This window comes from Oenanthe melanoleuca, chromosome 2 (genome assembly GCF_029582105.1).
Source record: "Oenanthe melanoleuca isolate GR-GAL-2019-014 chromosome 2, OMel1.0, whole genome shotgun sequence".
Classification (NCBI taxonomy): domain Eukaryota; kingdom Metazoa; phylum Chordata; class Aves; order Passeriformes; family Muscicapidae; genus Oenanthe; species Oenanthe melanoleuca.
Genome location: NC_079335.1, coordinates 59,866,475 through 59,886,709, shown reverse-complemented (window position 1 = coordinate 59,886,709; position 20,235 = coordinate 59,866,475). Strand labels below are relative to the sequence as shown.

At 36.6% G+C, this 20,235-nt stretch overlaps 1 protein-coding gene across 5 annotated transcripts; it reads left to right on the top strand.

The window, feature by feature from the left end:
* The first annotated feature begins 593 nt into the window (after window positions 1-593).
* Window positions 594-19,666, top strand: LOC130249440 (uncharacterized). 5 transcript variants are annotated; one of them, XM_056484236.1, is made up of 19 exons: window positions 594-683; window positions 1,254-1,340; window positions 2,201-2,269; window positions 2,731-2,761; window positions 3,849-3,908; window positions 4,439-4,498; window positions 4,809-4,889; window positions 5,576-5,712; window positions 7,524-7,646; window positions 9,109-9,151; window positions 10,022-10,132; window positions 10,490-10,604; window positions 12,585-12,630; window positions 12,924-12,983; window positions 14,995-15,102; window positions 15,939-16,035; window positions 17,007-17,204; window positions 18,016-18,099; window positions 19,156-19,666. In XM_056484236.1, exons 2-18 carry the CDS (start codon window positions 1,290-1,292, stop codon window positions 18,093-18,095), a joined length of 1,470 nt encoding a protein of 489 aa, XP_056340211.1. In that variant the 5' UTR covers window positions 594-683; window positions 1,254-1,289; the 3' UTR covers window positions 18,096-18,099; window positions 19,156-19,666. The 5 variants fall into 5 exon arrangements, with proteins under 5 accessions (XP_056340211.1, XP_056340212.1, XP_056340207.1 ...); XM_056484237.1 differs by having other exon boundaries at window positions 12,921-12,983; window positions 17,079-17,204; XM_056484232.1 differs by having other exon boundaries at window positions 12,921-12,983.
* The last annotated feature ends 569 nt before the right edge of the window (window positions 19,667-20,235 follow it).

The following is a 20,235-nucleotide window of genomic DNA, read 5'->3' as shown; positions in this document are numbered from 1 at the left end:
CCCGCCCGCAGGCCGCCGGCACCGCTCCCTCCAGCTCCCCGCAAAGCCCGCGCTGGATTCCCGCCCGCCGCAGCACGGGCGGCGCGCTGCCGGCCTCTCCCGCGGGACACACGGCCGTGCCGCGGGGACACCGGCCCGGGCGATCCCGCCCCGAGGTGCGGCGGCGCTGCGGGGCTGCGGCCGCGGGGAAACGCGCGTGTATGTTTGTGGGTGTGCTGTACGCTGTGGGGAGCGGCGAGCGAACACCCCGCGGCCGCCAGGGAGGGGTGGGCAGCCCCGCCGGCACCGGGCGCGGGCGGCGTTGCCGGGACGCACGTCCCTATCGCTGCGTGCCCAGCCGCATCCCTATGGCGGGGCGCGGGAACGAAGCAGGACGAGTAACCCCCGGCCCGGTGCGGCGGCCGCGGACCCAGCTCGGGCTTTACCTCCGACAGCGCCCGACGCGCCTGCGCGCCAGCGCCCCCAGCGGCGGCCGCGGGAAGCGAAGGCGGCGGGAGCCGCGGCCCCGCCCCCGGCCCGCCCGCCGGTGCCGAGCCGCCGGCCCGCGGTACCGCGCGGTGCCGTGCCGGGGTCCCGCCGCCCTCCCGCGCCTCCTCCCGCCCGCGGTTCCGGTGGCAGGTGCGGCAGCGGGGAGCGCCCGCAGCTCCGCCGGGCTCTGGAGCTGCCGCAGCCGGCCCGCCGCGGTGAGTTGTGTGCAGCGGCGGCCCGGCGGGAGCGGGGTCCGTGTCCATCCCGGCGGGGCTGGAAGCGCCGGGAAGGGCGCTCTCCCGCCTGGTGCCGCTCTTGGCGTGGGGCTTGGAGCTTCGGGGCCTCCCTGCTTCTCCTCCTTCAGTCCTTTGCTTCCCTCTCTCCTTCTTTCGCCGCCGCGGTCCGGGTGGGAGCGTGTCCCTCTTCCCAAACCCCGCCGTGCGCCTCCTGTTCCCGGTGTGTGTTTGTCTGTCCTATCCCAGGAAAGAAGGGGGAAGCTTGAAATGGTCCGGATTAGTTTTTGTTTCCTTAGTTTCTGGTCTGCGTAATCTTCTGGTGACGTTCATGTTTCCCCAGGGAAGCTCGCAGAGAACAGTTTTTTTTTCCCATGCCGCTGTTTTGCTCTCGAGTTGAAAATAGGATCAATACCCTGGAAATTTAAATGTTGAGTATAACTCAAGGCGAGGCACAAATTAAAGCTGGAATGTGCCCAACGCTCATATGGGCAAAACAAAAATGTAAATAATTTTGTGAAGCTAAACCAACAGTTTGCAATCTTTCTTCAGTTTTCCTAGAGTTTTTTAATCATCTAAAGACTGAATATGGACCCTGAAAATGAAATAAAGAAGCAAGTAAACCCCTTTTACTGCAATGTAAGTATTACTTACTCAAAATTGTAACTAATACAAAGTGATTTTGGTGGAACAAAGTTGTACTCAACCAAGTGTGAACGTTGTTTTTTTCCTCTTGAGCAAGTTTGATAAATAGCACTGGAGCTGAACTTATTTTGGTGACTTTGTCTTGTTTGACTTGGATGTGTGTTAAGAATTGCTTATTAAAATGAATAATATTATGTTTCTAAAGAGAGGCATTCTTTTTAAAAGTAGATTGTTAAGTGTATCTCCTGTTCAAAACAAAAAAATCCTGATTTCTCTGGTTGTCAGGTTTATTGCTGTTTTTTTAAAGCATACTGGAATTTTTAGAGGAGAAGAAGATAGTTGGGCTGCTGCTGTTCATTCATGTGAATTTAAGCCCAGTCTGCTCCCGTTCTGAGCTGGCCCAGGCATCAAACAGCTGTGATGGGGAAGTTTTCCAAAGGAGCGAGGCAGGCCCCGAACTGATCAGAGAAAGTGTCAGGCAGGTGCCCTGGCTTGTCACAACGATGCCATGCCTGTGGCTCACCCACCCTCTAGAGTGTGAGGAAGGTCTGGGATCTGTCTTCACTTATCCACACGTGCCTGCACAGAAAGTGTTATGGGATCGCTGCAGAGTTCTGGAGCATCTGAAATTCTTACGTGATGTGGAGGCTCTGGTTCTTTCCACTGTGTTTTGGTGGTCTTGGAGCCTTATAAAATTCAGTTTTAGGAGGCTGCTCTAGTTTGTCTTTGAAGTAGTAGTATTTCTGTCGAATTTAACCTGTCCCATCAGTTTGATGGTAGATCTGTTTGATAACAGTGGTATTTTATTTCTCTTGGTCTGTGTGCAATGCTCAAAATACTTCTCTTTAATCTAGATTTGCAAAATCTGGTGTTCTTCTGCATTAAACTTGCAGACTCACTTCCTTGGAACAAAACACAAGACGGTAAGATCAGCTTTTGAATTCACCTTTTGTCAGATTTTACCATTTTATTTAGTAATAGATTATGGGATTTGAAATCTAGTTTTTAGTGTGGTGTTGAAACATACAATTTCAGACATTTAACTAGTTTTGCTAATTTACTGGCTTTCCTACTGTGGCAAAGTAGAACTTGGTTTTGTACATTAGTCCTGTCAGAAAATGTTACAGCTTTATGTCTAGTAAAGACAATACATGAGAATACATGGCTGTTAATAAAGGGAAAATGGAATTACTTAAATCATAGACAATCTCCAGAAGACAAAGGAATGTTTTTCTTTTTTAATTTTCAAGCAATTGTTCACTGGCGATAGTCTATGCTGTTGGTATTAATCCAACTTATTTTACATATAATGAAAGCTTTGCATTGGTGTTTTTTGACTCTTAAGTGTCTTTCTTCTTTGTTGGTTGATAACTTGGTAATTTAGATTGAAGAAGCATTGAAAGTTCATGGCATGGGTAAGTGCAAGATTTTTTGCTTCCTGCTGTGTTCTGTACCTGCATCTTTCTCCCCACCCCAATGTAGTTGTTTATGAAACAAATGAGAAAAACACTTTCTCAAGACTTGTGCTTTTTTAGTGATATAGCTGTCTAATCAATCAGTAATGTGAGCAAGAGGTATGCAAAGTTGATTAACAAGCACTAGCTAGAATACTAAAAATCACCTACATTAAATTTTTGAGAAACTCTAAAGAATTCAAGACATTAGAGACCTTCAAAATTTAAAAGAAAATTTAAAACCCAATGCTTCTTAAAGCATGTAGAAATACTTTATATTTGTTTTTGAAAAGGGGTTAATTTGCTTCTGCTGATTAAGATACTTTTAACACTTTTCATAGGTTTAATAAATCATTAAACCTTCCCTGGATCTTGATGACCTGGTCTAGTTCCAGTACAAGTGAAGGTCTAACTACATTTTCAGTTGTTCTCCTAAGCTGGTTTCATGATGCACCAAAATGTATTTTCAGGTTTCTACAATTCACTGCTCCAAGAATTTCGTTTGAAAATTGTTGTTCAAGTCAGACATAGTCATTGGACTTACCTGATCTGAGAATTGTTTTTGGACTGTAAAGGAGATTTAAGTGATGAAATATTTAGCAGCTGTATGCTGCTGAAATAAATGTCCTGAAAATCTTGGATGCCCTGAGATGTTAAGAGACATTGAGCTTGATTGATCTTCTCTGCCTGCTTCATTGAATGGCCTGACATTAAATAACTGTTGTTGTTTGGTATGAATGTTTTTTGTCCATCTTTTGGAGGATGGTGCTAATGACACTGAGGTCATAGGTACTGGACTCGATTGTTGTGGGTCCTTTCCAACTCAGAACAGTCTGTCAATCTGTGAAAAGAATCTCTTATCCAATTCAAACCTTAACTTAAACATAGCTTAGATTTCTCGTGTCAATAGAAGCTCAAAGAGTTATTTTAAAAGAGTTAGTCAGTTATTTTACCAAATTATTCTTTATATTAACAATTTTATTTCCACTTCTGTGGGACTTTCATTTTCTTTTGTTTTCTTGTTTGTTTGTTTGTTGTTTTTTTTTAGTTAAAACAGACAGTTCCTTAGGGAAGAAATTGAACACACTTGTGAACCTTCCTGATTTTGGTAAGAATGTTTACTGCCTCCCCACCCCCCCAAAAAAAAGTGGAAGAAATTTAAAAAAATGAGGTACAATATTACAAGTGAGGTCCAGATCTTAGCAGGTCATTGGGAGTTCATTTCTGTTCATTGTACTTTCAGCCTGCTGTAATGTTTTGTAATAATACTTAATTTTTGCAACACAAATGCTATAAAAGGAGTTGAAATATGTTTGGGGGGGATAATGTTTTATAATAACTGACTTAATTTGTGATGTGGGACTATGTATGAGCAGGTACTTGTACAGGACTTGATGTTCCTTGTGGGTCCCTTCCAACTCAGAATGGTCTGTGAATCTGTAAAAACAATCTTTTAGCACATTCAAAACTAAACATAACTTAGTTTTCTCATATCAACAAAAGCTCAAAGAGTTTTTTTGAAAGTAGTCAGTTATTTTTCCAAATTGCTCTTTCAATTGTACTAACAATTTTATTTCCACTTCTTTTGGATTCTTTCGTTTTCTTCTTCTTCTTTTTTTTTTTTTTTTTTTTTCCTAGTTAAAACAGAAAGTTACTTAGGGAAGAAAGTGAAAACACCTGCAAAACTTCCTGATTTTGGTAAGAATGCTTAATGCCTCTCCCCACACCTCCTTAAAAAAAAAAAGTGGAAGAAATAAAAAAATGTTGACGTACAACATTACAAGTGATGTCCAGATCTTAGCAGGTCATTGAGAATTCATTTCTGATCATTGTATTTTCAATCTGCAGTAATATTTTGTAATAATACTTTTTTTTTTTTCCCAAGTCAAATGCTTTAAAAAGAGTGGAAATAAGACTGGGGGGGGATAATGTTTTATAACAACTGACTTGATTTGTGATGTGGGACCATGTATGAGCAGGGATTCACTTGTATGTGAATTTCTTACAGTGCCACTTGAGCCAGAGAAGCTTCATGGACGGACATTGGAAGAGCAGCTTAATACATGTAAAGATTCAGAACCTGCACTTGGTGAGGGCATTTAATACTGTAATTGTTTGGTTTTGTGATGTTTACCTTTAAAGAGAACAGATCAGTTTTCTGAAATATGAAATTAGGTAATGTGTGACAAAATTTTCTTGTGATTACACCAAGTAGCCAATAGTATGGTATGGAAGTGCCAGATTATAGTGACAAAATCATTGGATTTGGCCTGGAACATGTTTGGTTGGATATCTCATGTTGACAATATTCTCTAGAAACAATCTAAAGTTATATGGCAGAAATTAACTTTAACTTAAAAGATCAGTGTGGCTCTTTGCAATTTAACTACCCATCCAGCAGAGGGGAGATAGGAGTTTACAGAAAAAGCAAGTAGGGGCATATATTAAAATACAGTCTCTTCTAAACAGTTAAAAAATAATTGTTGCTATTATTTTTTAGGATTTTTTTTTTTTTTTAATTCTTGAGTCCTATGTGGTAAACATAAGACATCCTAAACACATCAGTTTTATACCTTTGGTGTTCAAAAAGTCTAGATACCCAAAAGATAAAATATCTGATGGTTTTAGAAGTCTTCATTGATGTATTTGACATACAGTAGTAATCTTTTCCTTACATGTCAGCGCTTTAAGATGAGTTCTTTTGTAACCAGCACTTATGATTTGTTCCAGTAAAGATCAAATTTCCTAAGTTGTTTGATTTATTTTTTTATACAGGACTTGAATACATAATAGAATACCGAACAAATGACAATGTTCCTATTCTCTATGAATGTCAACTCTGCTACTTTAAAACAGGACTGAGTAACATGTTCATGCATGTTTGTGGTTCCAAGCACAGACTGGCCTACTTGGTAAGTTCTTTGTTTGTTTGTTTTAATGTAATGATTTAAGGAGAGACTTTGTTAGTCATATTTTGATTTTTAAAAAAATCAAAATTAAGGTTATACATAACCTTTTGTGAAAATCTTTGTATTGCAGTTGTGCAACTGTAATGAATAGACTTAAAATTCCTCTCAGTAATGTGTAAGTCTGTCCATTGCTTGACACTGAATTTAATTTATTCTTTTTTGGTCAACCAGTTATGAAATCTGTAGCTAAAATTGACTAGAAATACATGTTTGACTGATTTTTGTATTATGTAAAAGAACAGGATCAATGAAGGAACTATTCCATCTTTCAGATGCTTTAGAAGGAACATATTTTTAAATGAACATGATACATATTAGATAAGTGATTTGTGTTAGATTATTAGATACTGTTACTTAGAATCAGGGGAGGGATAACCCAATTCCTGTTCTATTTTGAGGCTAGACAGGACATTTCTGTTCTATTGCTTGTTTTATGACAAAGCTCTTGAGGTTCATGTCAACTCACAAATATTCAAACACATTATCATTTTCAATATGTTTAGAGAAATGAGGCTCTCTGGTCTTTGAATGTTTACTTGAGTATATTGGCTTAGGATTAGCTTTAACAAAACTGAGAAAGCAATATGCTGAGAACTATTTTGATACTTCCCATAAAACTCTCTCAAAATTGGAGTTATATTCAATATATCTTAAAGTCATAGACAGCTGAGTTCACGTGGTATTCTGAGGCAGCTTTAAGCCTAATGTTGGATGTGCTGCTATGAATCTGCAGAGATGTCTTTCATAAATGCCATGTTGTTTCTGGTCATTAATTCAGACCTACATGCTGAGTTTTGATATTCTCAGCTATTGCATTTCATGCTTACTTGAAACTGTTTCCTGCAATTCTGAATCTTACACTTGTAAACTGCTTCTCTGCTAAATTCTTAAATACTATACAAATACAATAATTAGTGAAGGATAACTTTTCAATCATGCACCTGAGCTGGATTAACCTTAGGTAGTGGAAAAGGTAGGAGACTAAAAGACTGGAATTTTCTCTGCTGAAAAAGAAGCCTGGGGGTCCTGGTGGATAACAAGCTCAAGGTAAGCAGTGTACCTTGGTGTCAGTGAAGGCTAGCAGCAAGCTGAGCTCTGCTAACAAGGGTACAGCCAGTAGATCAAAGGAATGATTATTCCCCTGTTCTTGATCCTTGCTAGGCCATACCCAGGGTATTGTGTTCAGTTTTGTGCTGTTGCAGAAAGGCAGCTATTTATGAAATTGAGCTGGTCCAGTGGAGAGCTGCCAAGATAGTCAAGGTGCTGAAGCACACTTGTACTGTGAAGAGAAGTTAAGGTAATTGGGTTTCTTCTGGCTGGAGAAGAAAAAGTGTCAGAGGGATCTAACAGTAACCCTCCAGTACCTCAGAGGAGGTTATTAAGAAGGCAGAACCAGACCCTTTTTGGAGCTTCTTGGCAGAAACATAAGTTTAAGTGATAAAAGTTTACATAAGTTTAGGGGATTTTCCTACTTGACATAAAGTTTTTCATGTGAGGGCCAGAGAAAGGGAGAAATCTCTCTCTCCAGAGTTTTTAGACCCAAGCAGTCAAAGCCTGGTGCAACCAGTTCAGCATTCAATGCCAACACTGTCTTGAGCTGAAGATTTGGCTTCAGTTCCCTAAATTACTCTGTTCATAACCATTCTAATAAGTTCTGCTATGTATATGTAGAAATTGATTTATCTCCTATGATTATTAACAGTGGTAGATCTGGAAGGAGTTGTGTGACTTAAAGACTTGATTTTATTTTCTAGAGACAGCATTATCCAGAGATAGCACAATCTGATGAAGTTAAGTGTAAAGGCTCTGAACTGAACAGAAAAGTTAGGCAAATTGGATTAACAATTGAGAAGAAAGAAGGAAGAAAACAAATACAGGTACATTTCTCTTAAGAATTCCAGAAGCTTTATATTTAATGAAGAAACCAAGAATGTAATTTCTGTTATGGTGGGCAGATTTGCTTTGGAAGGTAGGAAAATGTTGCTTTTTAAAATTTTATTACAGGTGGGTTTTGTCATTTTAGTAATTCTTCCAAGATTATTCTGGACAAAATTTACCTGAATGTACAAATAACACAAAATATATATATTAATATTTGATCAGTTTTTATCTCTGTGTGAGTGTAAAATAAGTTGTTTCTTTGTTGCTAGGAAACTGCCTTTATAATTTTTCTGAATAGTTTCTGCTTTGTAAGCAGCCCGTGGCAATTCTCAGGGGAGCCAGGTAAAATTTCTGATAGTACAGATGGAAGTGCAGGGATTTTCAGGTTGACATGAGATTATCAGCAGTGCTATGGGATCACAGAAGTGCTATAAGCTTAAAATCTTAGGGAGCTGCACCCTTAGAAACATATTCTTATGGAGATAACTTCATATTGTTCTCTATTGATACTTACACTGCAGTATTATTTATAATACCTTTATGTGGACAGGATATTGGTGGTTTCTTCTTGAGGTGCACCTTACCACCAGCTGGTTCATGACAACCTTATTGAGGTGCCCACTGTTCTTCATGGTACACGTTAATTTTGTTTTCTCCATCAATTTCAATTTCTGTCAGCAGTGTTTCTTGATAAGATCCCTTGCTAATGCTACATAATGTGCACAGATGTCTCCTTGCAAAGTGGAGTTCCTGTGTTAAAGCTGGCAGTGCCCTGTCCATCTGAAAAAAGACCTGTATTTTTTTCTGTGTAATACTGTCACACTTAGGCTCAAGGATTAGAGCCTGCTCTGTTCCTATCCTATTCTATTAAAAAACAAATATGGAAATATTGTAAGATCAAGTCAAGAATGAATGCTGTAGCAGGCAGAGGTTTCAGATGATCAAATCCATTCTGTCTGCATATCCTTCATTTTTAACCTCTGCGTAAAAAGAAAAGCAGCTGACTGTTGGCAGCAACTTTTTCATTTGACATACTTAAAATTCTTCTTGACTTGAGACTGTTTATTTTACTCAAGATTTATGTTCATGGATATGGAAATACTTACTTCCATCTATATTTTGGAGACCTTTTTTTTTTTCCCTAGGTAGTTTATTAGCAATCCATTCTCAGTTTAAGGAACTTTTAAACAAAGTGTGTGTAACCTGGTTTAATTTTGCTGCTATATCTTCTGAAACCAGCTGTTTAATTTTCTTTTTTTTTTAAAGCTCTAGAAGAAATTTATTTGTGGTAAATAAATGTCCAGGTAACTAACTTACTGACTTTTTGAATATCCATTGAGAGATTTACACACGTGTTTTACACTACTGGTCTTAAAAAATAAAATAAAATTAATGCTGATGAAATATCTATGAAATCATTTTATCCACAAAATAACTATATATGGGATTTATTTTTAGGTTGTTACAAGTGTTCGAACAGTGAGAAGGAAATGGCAAGAATGTAAGTGTGATCAGTGGGATGCACATTGCCCGGGGTAGTCTCTGAAGTGCCAGATACTTACCAGCATTTTGGTGAACTGGGCAAAAGGAGCAGGTTGGGGCTCTATGCTAGTAGTTAATTTGCAGTACAGAAAGCCACACAGAATTCTTAAAGCACAGCTATAGCTCTTACCTCTGGAAGAAAATTTTCTGTTTCACTAGCCATTGATACTCACAAAAATGTAGGAATGTGGTATCTGTGAGATTCCCCCACTCAGTTTAGTGTTTTAAAACTCATTGTAGTACAGTGTTGTACAGATGGATGGACAGTATGACTGAATGCCACTTGAGGAAATGGCTAAACTTTGCTATGATTCACATTGCCTGAAAATAAAGATTTTAATTAAAACTAATGTACTTAACATATATTAGCATGTAAATGGTATATTAAAATAGCTCAATAGAAGTAATGAGATCATCTAAATTAGCAGAGTTGTACTCTGAAGAGGAAAAATAGCCATTTTGAATCTAGGAAAGTGGTCTGAAATAAGTTGTGTCCTATTCAAATTATATTTCTTGACTGTAACCTGTTGGTTAATGTGTCTTACTTTGCATGTGACTTGGTGGCATTCTACTACACTTATGGTATTTACATATTTTAGAAAATGCAGGCATGTAATTATAACCAGGGTGTAAAATACTTTAAAATTTGTTGCTGATTTGAACTCATATTTAACATGCTGTCACATAATAATGCTTATAAAATTATTTTCTTGGTGTTTGTAAGTACTATTGCACAGAAACAGAACTAGGTGAAATTGAAGTGCAGTACTAGAACCACCCTCTATCAAGATAATGTCCATTGTGCTACATTTCAAGCATCTTTGTTTAGCTCTTGCAGAGGACAGCTCTTCAAATGCTAAAGTTCAGCATGTGGATGTGCCCCCTAATAATGCAGAAAAAACAGATGACGAAGATGAGAAACTGACAGACCCTACTCAAAGTAAGAGGAAAAATTATTTCATTAATGTTTTGTTTTTTTGACCAGTGTATGAACTACTTACTACTGTATGTGCCTGTTCATGGCTTCCACAGCTGAGTTATAAAGGTGAATTTGCACAGTTGTGTGGATGGCCTTGGGGTTTGTGGCAAAGGAAGGAATAATCCCTGTGTTTGTGAAGAAAACATTCTACTTCTACAGATGTTTTAGGTTCGCTTTTAATTTTACTTTTTCATAAGATACTTTGCTTCCACCTTTAGATTTTATTGATGTTGTCTTTAGAAGTATTCTTTGTTTAGAATATTTTTAAAATTAAAACACTGAAAAAAACATTATTTAATATACTTTTTATTGTTTTAGATGAAAACAATGTTCAGGAGGAGAATGAAGAAATGCAGAAAGAACAGGCAAAACCAGATGAACAGGTTGAACCTAATAATGCTATTGAAAGCAGTGAAGGCAATAACTCAGAAAGGTAAAAGAAAAAAAGTCATCACCTTCAAGTCCATTTAACTTAAAGGAAAATGTTGTACATGACAATTGTTTGTATTAGATTTGCATAGTAAAATCTGTGTCTTCTGAAATTGTACTCAGCTGTAAACTTCTGTCATCAACAGAAAACCTGGTGTATGGAATGTGATTTCAGACTTTGCTCTGGATGCAGCTGGCTTTTGTATTTAACTATTATCCTTAAAGTATAGTTGCTCAAAATGTTAAAAAAGAATGTTTCCTCATGTTTTAAAACTGCCTCTTTTACAGGTTCTTGTCAGATAGTTAGGGTGGTATGTGAACTGATTTTGGAAGGGAAAGACAATCAGTAATAGTTGAAACTATTAGGGTTTCTTCTTTAAAGTTTCAGTGAAGGAACAATCAGTGTTTCAAAGAAGCAGCTGTGTTCTAAAATGGTGAAACTGTGCTTGTTGTTTGTGAGCATCTTATTAGTAACAGGGTTGTGAATTGAGTAACTGTCAGTCTTTGTGTGAGGAGGACATCTCCAGCATTGGTCATCCTTGTGCAGCACCAGCAGCGCATTTAGTAAGGGATATGCAGGCATCAACCCAAACACAGGACTTTTGTTCCAGTGATTGGTTACTTGTTTTTTTTCTTAATGGCATTCCCTTGGAATGTGTTCTAACTTTAAACAAGTAAAATATCTCCCAGACGTGGAGGGCTAATGCCTTTTGCTTTATTGTTAAAGGAGAAATTGTCATGTTCCTGAAGTACATTTTTTCAGACCTGCCTCTCTGTGGAGTTACCATTATGGAAATCATCAGTTGAAGCCAGACTCAAGTCCATGTTTATGAATCTTTGTGTTTACTTATTGGCTTTCAAATAACTAACAGTTCTGAATCTGAACTAGTTAATTGAAACAAGAACAGGAAACGAGTAAACAGCTATCCACATCTGGAGATGCTGAGGTCTATTTCTGCCTGGTACTGATCTTCATTGTGCTGCTGGTAGTTTTAAATTTTAAGAACACCTTCCTTTGGAATATCACCTAATGTTTTTCTTTTAATCTGGTTCAGATGGATTCTGGGTGACTATTAGCAGCCAGGTGTTTCAGTGTGAGACTGACTTGGAAGTTAATTACTAAATTAGGACTTCAGTTTTTTCCTTTAGTATTTATTTTTGTGAGACTACTGAGAAGATGTGAACTCAATATGTAATGTCTTAAAAGAATTAAAATCAGATCCTCAGTGACAGCTTGTTTCTGCTTAAAGATTCTGCAATGTCTGTCTGAGAATTTCTATGACTCCTTATTTCTCTGTAGTTAAGTTTCTGAACAGTCACCTGAAGATGTAAATTATTTATCATTGTCTTCTTTTACTAAACTTTCGATTCCTGAGGAAACATTTCAAGGCAAAAGAGGGCTTAGGCTTGGCAGTCATATGGTTTTTGGCTAATTTAAGAAACACCTAGCCACTCTCAGCCCTGGTTCCTGGGCTTGCAAAGGCATGGAATGTACCTGTAGTAGTTGTAATGGCAGAACAGCACAAATATGTCCAGGATTGTTTAGCCATATGAATATTTTTATGCCCATTATTTGTGTGACTGCATTGTAAAACAGTAATTTTTAATAGCTGAATTTTGAAAAGGCAAGTTTGTGGAGTTCTGACAAAAATCAAGTTGTAACTAGGAGCCTTGTCTTGGTTCAATGTGTACAAAAATCTTACAGCAATTACCACCAATGTCAAGCTTTCTTAGTAACTCTGGATTTTAGAGCTTATATGCCAGATAATCACACTAAATAAAAACCCAAACTGCATAAATAATTTTTATGCTGATCTGGGACGACTGGGTTTTCTCTGAGGAAATAATGTGTCGTTTCTTTCCGAGTGTGTCAGAACTACTGTAGTAGTAGTGTGTCAGGAATTGAAACTGATTATCAGTTATTGGCTGGCTACACATTTTTGCTGGATCAGCCAACTGAATGTTTTATTTATTCTGTTTTAAGGTGTGAGACCAATAAACAATCAGAGGAAGAAAACAAGGAAGCTGAGGTGAATATTTTTTATGTTAACTCCCGTTTCCAAATAGTTGGGGAAATAATTAATATATGATTGGCAATAGTGTTTCCTTACTGAAATTAATATTATTCACAATAATTTAGCTACAAAGTTACTAAAGCAAAACTATTAACAGAAGTTTTTTCCTACTTTGTTATGAAAATCTATGTACACATTTCATAACAGCACAAACAATTTGAATTTTAGGGTGACCATAATTATTATTGTTTATTTGTATTTACTACATATAATAGATCTCAGGACCACTTTCTTTTTATGTTAAACAGCAAGAATTTACAGCAAATCCTGAAGACTTCACTAGTCAAGAAGAACTGTTGGATTATTTGGTGAGTGTTAAATCTTAGCTTGCAAGATAAATTTTGAAAAAAAAAATTAAAAAATAAAAAAAGAAATCACTGGTTTGCTAAGTCCACAAAGTAGCAAGTAATGAAAGGCAAAATGTAGGCAGTCTGGTATCTAACAGATTACCATTTTGCCAGAAGGCAGGATTCAGAATAAAATGAATGTCACTGAATTTATAATATGTCTGTTAATTTTCAACTTTCTAGACATTGTTTTTGCCAAAGTATTGGTTTACTGTCAGAGGAATTATCTGCATTGAAAATTCATTTTTTTCAACTATGTCTTTGCTTCACTCCTTAGCTACATGTTTAGATAATGTGACCTTTTTAAACCTTTTTTCTCCTTTGTTTCCTTAACTGGTCTGTAATTTTCAAATGAGGAATTGGGAAAGATGTAATTCAATAATGAAAATAAGCAGAATGAAAACAAATATCAGAGATACACAGAAAGGAAAAAAGGGATTTTCAAGAAATGAAATGCAATTTGTGCATTTAAAATGGGGCTCCCCCCGACCCTGGCCCAGAGTGTCAGAGCAGCAGAATTCTGTTCAGTTGTTGAAAATGTGTATGAAGTACACATGCACAGCAGTGATACAATCAATCACAGTGGAAAACTGTTAGTTTCCTGTTGTTAAACGTATCAACAACAGTCGTGGTCTTGCACACAGAAATGATGATTTTCATAAAAGCATTGACAAGCTCTACAGAAATCTTTACTGGTAGTTGCTTGACTGATCTACTGCATGGTAATTTAGGCACTATTGACTATCATAAAATGGTTTTTTCCACTTTTTTATAGGGAATTATTAGGTACAGAGATTACACCTTGTTAATAAAACTTACATTTGTTTTGAGGCATCTTCTTTCTTAGTATGATTGTTCTCTGAGAAGAAAAGAGGACTGTTTGGAATGTGATTGGAACAGTGTTCTGTTTTGGAGAGTGAAAATCATTTATTTTTTCATCTACAGTAATTTTTTTTTTCAAAAGCTGTGTTTGTGTTTCTTGTTGTTGGATTCAAAGCTTTCCTATGTGGTGAAAAGTAATTTTACAGGTATCATTTTTGCACTTAATGTTCATATTCTGTAAAGCTGTCCAATAATTATCCATCCATACTATATTTATTTTATTACTGCATAGCAAAGATATCCTTGCCACAATTTAGTCTTCTTTTTCCACTAGCTTTTGACAAGATCTTCATTAAATATAACTTGTGCAAAAGAGGAGACAGAAATACTATTATTGTTTAAAATGTAATACAATCCCTGTTATGCTGTCACATATGAACTTAATCCTTAGTTTTTATTTTCCACTGTCTAGTATGTTTAAAGGTGTTTGTTTCTAATTCAGAAGACTTTGATCTGTTAGACACATCTGGAGTTCTGTTACTTTGTCCCCAAGAAAGTGTTTTCTGCAGAACTTTCTTGGTGTAGTCAAGAGGATGACACATGTAGCCCTTTCTGTGAGTGCTGTTGGTGCTAGAGCTTGCTTCTCTAGTAGAGCTTCACAGCTTTAAGACTGCTTTTTCCTGAGACTTTTAGGGGAAAAGAAGGTTAATGTAAGGCAAAGCAGCATGCTATTTTAAATTCAGTAGCATCCTTTTTGCTACATTCTGGAGAAATAGGTTATGACTATATTGCCTCAGGGAAGGTAAACACATTCATTTGTATGCAGGCGTCTTGGCAAGAGATCAAAATACTTAAGGAGAAGCATTATCTTCCATATATTTCCAGGCATATTTTTGTGTTCCTTTTCAAATGATTGTGTTGGGTAGCTGCATCTTCCTTCTCTTAGGATTCTCTTCCACCTTCCTCCCCCCATTTATAGGATTGAAAATAAAAACTCTATTTGCTTTGTAATTCCATCCAAGTCTGACAGAAGGGTAGAGACACAGAGAAAATGATGTTCCTGCAGGATTGTTTATAAATTTTGATACTTCAGTTTTTCTGAGGAAAAATGTTTTATGGTGGGTTGTTTTGTTTCTTTATTTTCCCCCAGCAAAGTTTTGAGATACTGAATGAAGATGATGCTTCATTTATCCTGAAAGTTACACAGACTCTCACAAGTGCACTGGTGGAATATCGTCAGCAGGCTGCATCAAACAAAGTAATGCAGATTTTGTTTTGGTTTTGTTCTACAAACCTGTAGATTGCTATGATTGTATGTTTTTATTATTATAGATAAATATAAATATATTTATATAAATAATATTTGATACATACAATAAAGCAAAAAATGCTGTGGAGACTGTCTTATAAGTTTTTCTCATTAAATGCATAAATTTTAGTAGTGATGACAGGGTAAAATTTTAGCTTTTCTGTTGTTGTTAATAGAAACTAAAAAAGCTGTCACTTATTTCCCATGCTTTTCCTTACATCTAAGTTTTTCTGTTTCTTTTGGTTTTAATTCTAACTTAAACTTTTCTTCTCTCTACTGACTTGCCTAACACTCCTATTCTGTATATCCCATTTCTGTTCCCAGGCTTTATTCACCATGCAGTCACACAACAGTGACATGAAATTTTTTTCTTACACAACTTCTGGTCCTACTCTTTGGACTATTCTTTCTGAGGTCTCATTCTTCTTCCATTATTAGAAACCCATTTTTTCCCCTTTCTGCTATTACTTGTGACTGACTTATCTTTACATAGGCTGTACATATGGAGGTGTTTTAAGTACTTCTCTGAGGCTGCTGACATGTTACAAAACAATCAAGTCCTAACTGAAATAACTCCTAACCTACAAGACATAGAGAGATATGATGGGCAGTGTATACATAGAAGTTATTAGCACTATGATTTGCAAATAAATACTTGATTTTTCAGATTTGGTAGCAGAAATACTGGTCTTTTCTTATGTTTATGATCATTCAAAATGTAGTAGCTCATTTTTCCAAGAGGTTGTCCTGATGAGATTTTAATTTTTTTTTTTTTTTAAACTTAGAGGCACTTGGATGCTGGATATAATGGAGAAGCAGCACTAGAATATTCCACAGAACAGCCTGGCCAGACTTCAGCAGATATTACTGTCTCTGACACTGGTAAAGTTAGCTTTGCAGTCTTTAATGTGGTTTTATCTTAACACTGAACCTTGCATAAATGATAGTAAGCATTTCTTCCTGCTTTTCTAAAAGCAGTGCATAAGAACAGAATAAAGCCAGAGTCAAGCAGCATAAATGAATAGGTTTCTTCCCCATCTTCTACTAATATTAGAAAGAGAAGACTATTAAAACACATAGATCCTGAAACTGTGGGATTTGGGGAGAAATTGAGTTAGCACCAACTCTGACTTCCCTGTATTCAAAGGCAACTGTTTCTAAGGAGACTTTCAAAGTCTCTTTGGCTTTTTTTTCACTTCTTGATGGAGGAGATGTTTCCTGCACATTTAGTCAAGTCAAGATGTTAGCAGAAATTTATGTCGTAGAGGATGGATAATTCTCTTTAATATCTGAATATTCCAGCTGCTTGGCCTCAGTACTTCTGTCTAATTTTTTCAAATAATCCTGGATTTCTTGGAGGTAATTTTCTTCTAATAGAAAGAAATGGCTGTTTTTCTTAAACCAAAGAAGTGCAATCCTATGCTTAGAAAGGCAAGATACCAGAATACTAGTGAAGCTACTTTCTGTGATTTTTTTTTTTCTGTAGAGTGTCAATTTTCTAGTTTTTCTATAAAGTTTAGCTCTTGAAAACCTCAATTTTTACAATGGTAATAGCAAAAATTGCAGAGACTTTGAATATATGAGATTTGAAACTTTTATTCCCTTTTTGTAAGTGTAATGGAAATAGCTTTCACCTAACTCCTTACCCTTGTTTCTCCAGGATTTTCTGTAATTGGAAAGTCTTCTTGACTCTCAGTGGTTTGAAAATGTAGCGAAGTCAGATGATAACCACACCAGTAATGCTGCTATGCCAGACTGGAAATGCTTGTTTTGAAAAGCATTATTTAGAGAAATAAGTAATGAAGGCTCTTCAGAATCCTCTTTTACTAAAAAACAGTATTTCCTTTCTTTAGACTACTCAAGCAGCCAATCAGCTAAACAGTTCTTACCAGTCAATGAAGATGAATCCCAAAACTTTTCAACAGGCTCTTTGGAAACAGCATATGAGAACAACATCACGACTGAGTTTTTGAACAGTGTAAGAAATATGAATGCTGAAGAAGTTACTGCCACCCTGCACAAAATAGCAGCATCAAATCCAGCTTTCAGAGGTAATTTGCATACACATGTAAGCACATACACATATATAAACATATGCATAACATCATTTATTAGATCTGTGAAATATTAAGGACTTATATGGGTTGAATCTGAGGTATTATGAAGGGGTGAAGGGAATTTTTTTTTCCCAACCTCTAACTTTTGCAGGATGCAGTTTAGGAACGGTAATTCAGAAGAGCTGCCTTCCCATAAAGGCACTAATAATTACTGGTTGTTTTGTTTTTTTTTTTTAATTCTTCTCTCATTTTTTGCATAGCAACATTTACATGATGAGAATCAGTAAACTAAAACCCAGCATATTGTTTTTAGAAAATTAGAATCTTATATGTGCTGTAAGAGGGAAAATGCTAGTTTTGTGAAAACCAGCAGTGAAGAATTTTTTATTTACTAATTCCTGAAAGAAGTGTACTTGCACAGTAACATAGAAATAGTAATGAATCAGAGACAAGTAGTCTCTCTTCTGCCTGCAACTTTCTAATAAGTGTCAGCTATTAAACCTTCCCACATACTGAGCCAACTACTGCTCTCTCTTTAGAGCTGTGTATGTTTCTAAGCTTCTCAGAGTGTGTTTAGAATCACAAAGGTTAAAAAAAACCACTGAAGATGAGTACAATATAGGAAATCTTAAAGTTTCCAGGGACATACTGATTGTTCTCAGTTAAGGTATTTTTCTTTTAATAAGGAAAGATCCAAAACTCATCTCAACATCTGAATGTTTCAGTACAATTTGTGTTTTTAAGTGAATTTTATTATAAAATTGCTTATTTTCTGGTTTTGTTTGTTTGCTTGTCTTTAACTAAGGAATTGATATACCAAATGTTATAAGGATCCTGACTGAAAGTGGAACTCTGAGGGGACCAAGCAATGGCAGCACACAGTGACATGGTACTTAATAGAGATAATATAGTAATGTTTACTTTCTGTAAGTTTGCTGTTTTACTTCATTTGACCTCAGTGGAGTTATTTTGTTACGTTTAAGTTTTGTACAGTGTTTTTAAAATTAAATTAATAACTTGGTTTTGATATTCTTGTTATTTATTTCTCCATTTAGTTGAAAGTTCTGTTTTGGGGAAAGGTTGTAAAGCTCATGTTCATTCTTTCTGTGTTAAAACAGCTTTTTAAAACAGCTAACTTGTTTTCTTTAGTATTATTAAATACTGTACCTTAACAGTCTGATCTTCTTGTTAGTTCTTTTACAAAGAATTATCAGCAGAATGAACTACTGCACTCAGCACTACAAACTCATCCTATAACAAATACTTGGCAGTTATTCCCTGTGGCTGCTAAGACTGACTAAAAAGCATTTGCAATCAAAAACCCTTTCCCATATCAGGGTTATGAATAGGTCTCCATATTTTTTTATTAATAAGATTAAAAGTAATAATAAAAGTCAGCACTGAAGTGAGAAGTGCCTGGATAACAGCCAATTTAGGGAGCATAGAAGCTGCAGCAATGTTAGTAGAAGTTAGGTATGTTTTGCAAATTTAGAGATATATCCCAACAGGTGTAACCAGGCTCTGGCTAAGAGGCACTGAGGTGGTGGCAGAAGTATCTTTTGTCTTTTTCACACTGCCAGTGTGAGCATGAAATAAAAGCTGGGTTATACTGTCCTTCATGCTCCTTTAACATGAACTTTTTTCCAGCTAAAGTAGTACTGGTTCTGACTGAATGTACTTGTCTTATTAAATCATGAATGACTTCTACTTTTGTAGGCGGGTGAAAAAATGTTTGAAGTGATTATAAATTAGTTTGCTTGAGAAAAATATTTTTTTAAAGTGAAGCTGTGTAATTAAAATTCACTTCCTGCTTGTGATGCTGGGTAGCATTCAGTGGTTCTAATTAAAGCTCTTCAGTTTTGCAGCCGAATACTGGTATAATTTAGACATGCTGGGGCCAGATGGTAAATGAACTTTTTAGTGTTAGCTTACATTTTTTTTTGAGATCTGGATGGAATTTGAGAATCCTCATCCTGATGGTTTCACATCTACATACCATGGAATGCAAGATGCAGTAAAACTAAGGTAACAAAGAAAGTAGTAACAAAATGTATGAGTTTTATTATATAACAAACCCAGGAAGAAAAACAGTTCATGGACAAATTAAATCACCATTTTAAAGAAACTCTGAGGAATTTCTGGAATGCGTCTAAATCTGTTCTTACCAGAGACAGAGATGGAACCAGAGTTCTTACAGTCCATTTACTTTGTATAGGAACAGTGTTAATGACTGCTTAATGAAGGTGAACTTAATCAGTAAAAATTCTGAATTCTGAAAATAAAAATAGAAACATCTTTTTCCTGTTTGTTTTCAAGGTGCAGAACAATTTTTGTATTAAAATAATAAAATCAGATTATTCAGCTGTTGTAAATGGCTGTCTCTTGAGACAGCTTCTTTTTGCTCTTACTGTGGAATCATTCCAAATAAAGTTACAATAAAGTTGAAATAACTTGGATTTGAGGTGGATTTTTTTTGCTTGGGTGCAGGAGGAGCATGCTGAAAAAGAAAGTCTCCTAAATCTGTAGTACAGTGACATAAAATGGTTGAATGGTATGCTGCAGAGTGCTGCTGTACCTCTCAAAGACAGCTGAGAAACCTGAACTGCATAAAAGTCACCAAGTATATGCTTCCAGAAACATTTTCAAAGAACACAGTCCATTCAGCTGTACAATTATTTTTATTTTTTCTTTCTTACCTGGTACAAATAGAGGCTGAAAAAGCATTGTATTATTTTGTTCTTGTCCACCTCTGTTTTGTGATGGCTTGGCGTATTTGTTTCAAAATATATTTTAATGCTTTACTTCTGCCAGTACTGCAACGTAAGGAAAAAAAAGGCATTATCTTTACTGATAATATTTAAATAATGCTGTTGGCTTTATTTAATATTATACATTTTTGGTTTCTCACAATAACAGCAAGGCAGACTTCTGAGGTGACTAGAGAATTAACAGAATTAAAAGTCAGGCAATAACAAGAAAAATTAAACCAAGAGAAAATTAATTTTCTGTAAAGCTTCATCTAGGT

Coding starts and splice junctions, on each gene's coding strand:
- LOC130249440 (XM_056484232.1), top strand. CDS start 1,290: ATGGACCCTGAAAATGAAATAAAGAAGCAAGTAAACCCCTTTTACTGC. Junction 10,133..10,489: donor ACTGACAGACCCTACTCAAA/GTAAGAGGAAAA, acceptor TTATTGTTTTAG/ATGAAAACAATGTTCAGGAG. Junction 12,984..14,994: donor AAGAACTGTTGGATTATTTG/GTGAGTGTTAAA, acceptor ATTTTCCCCCAG/CAAAGTTTTGAGATACTGAA.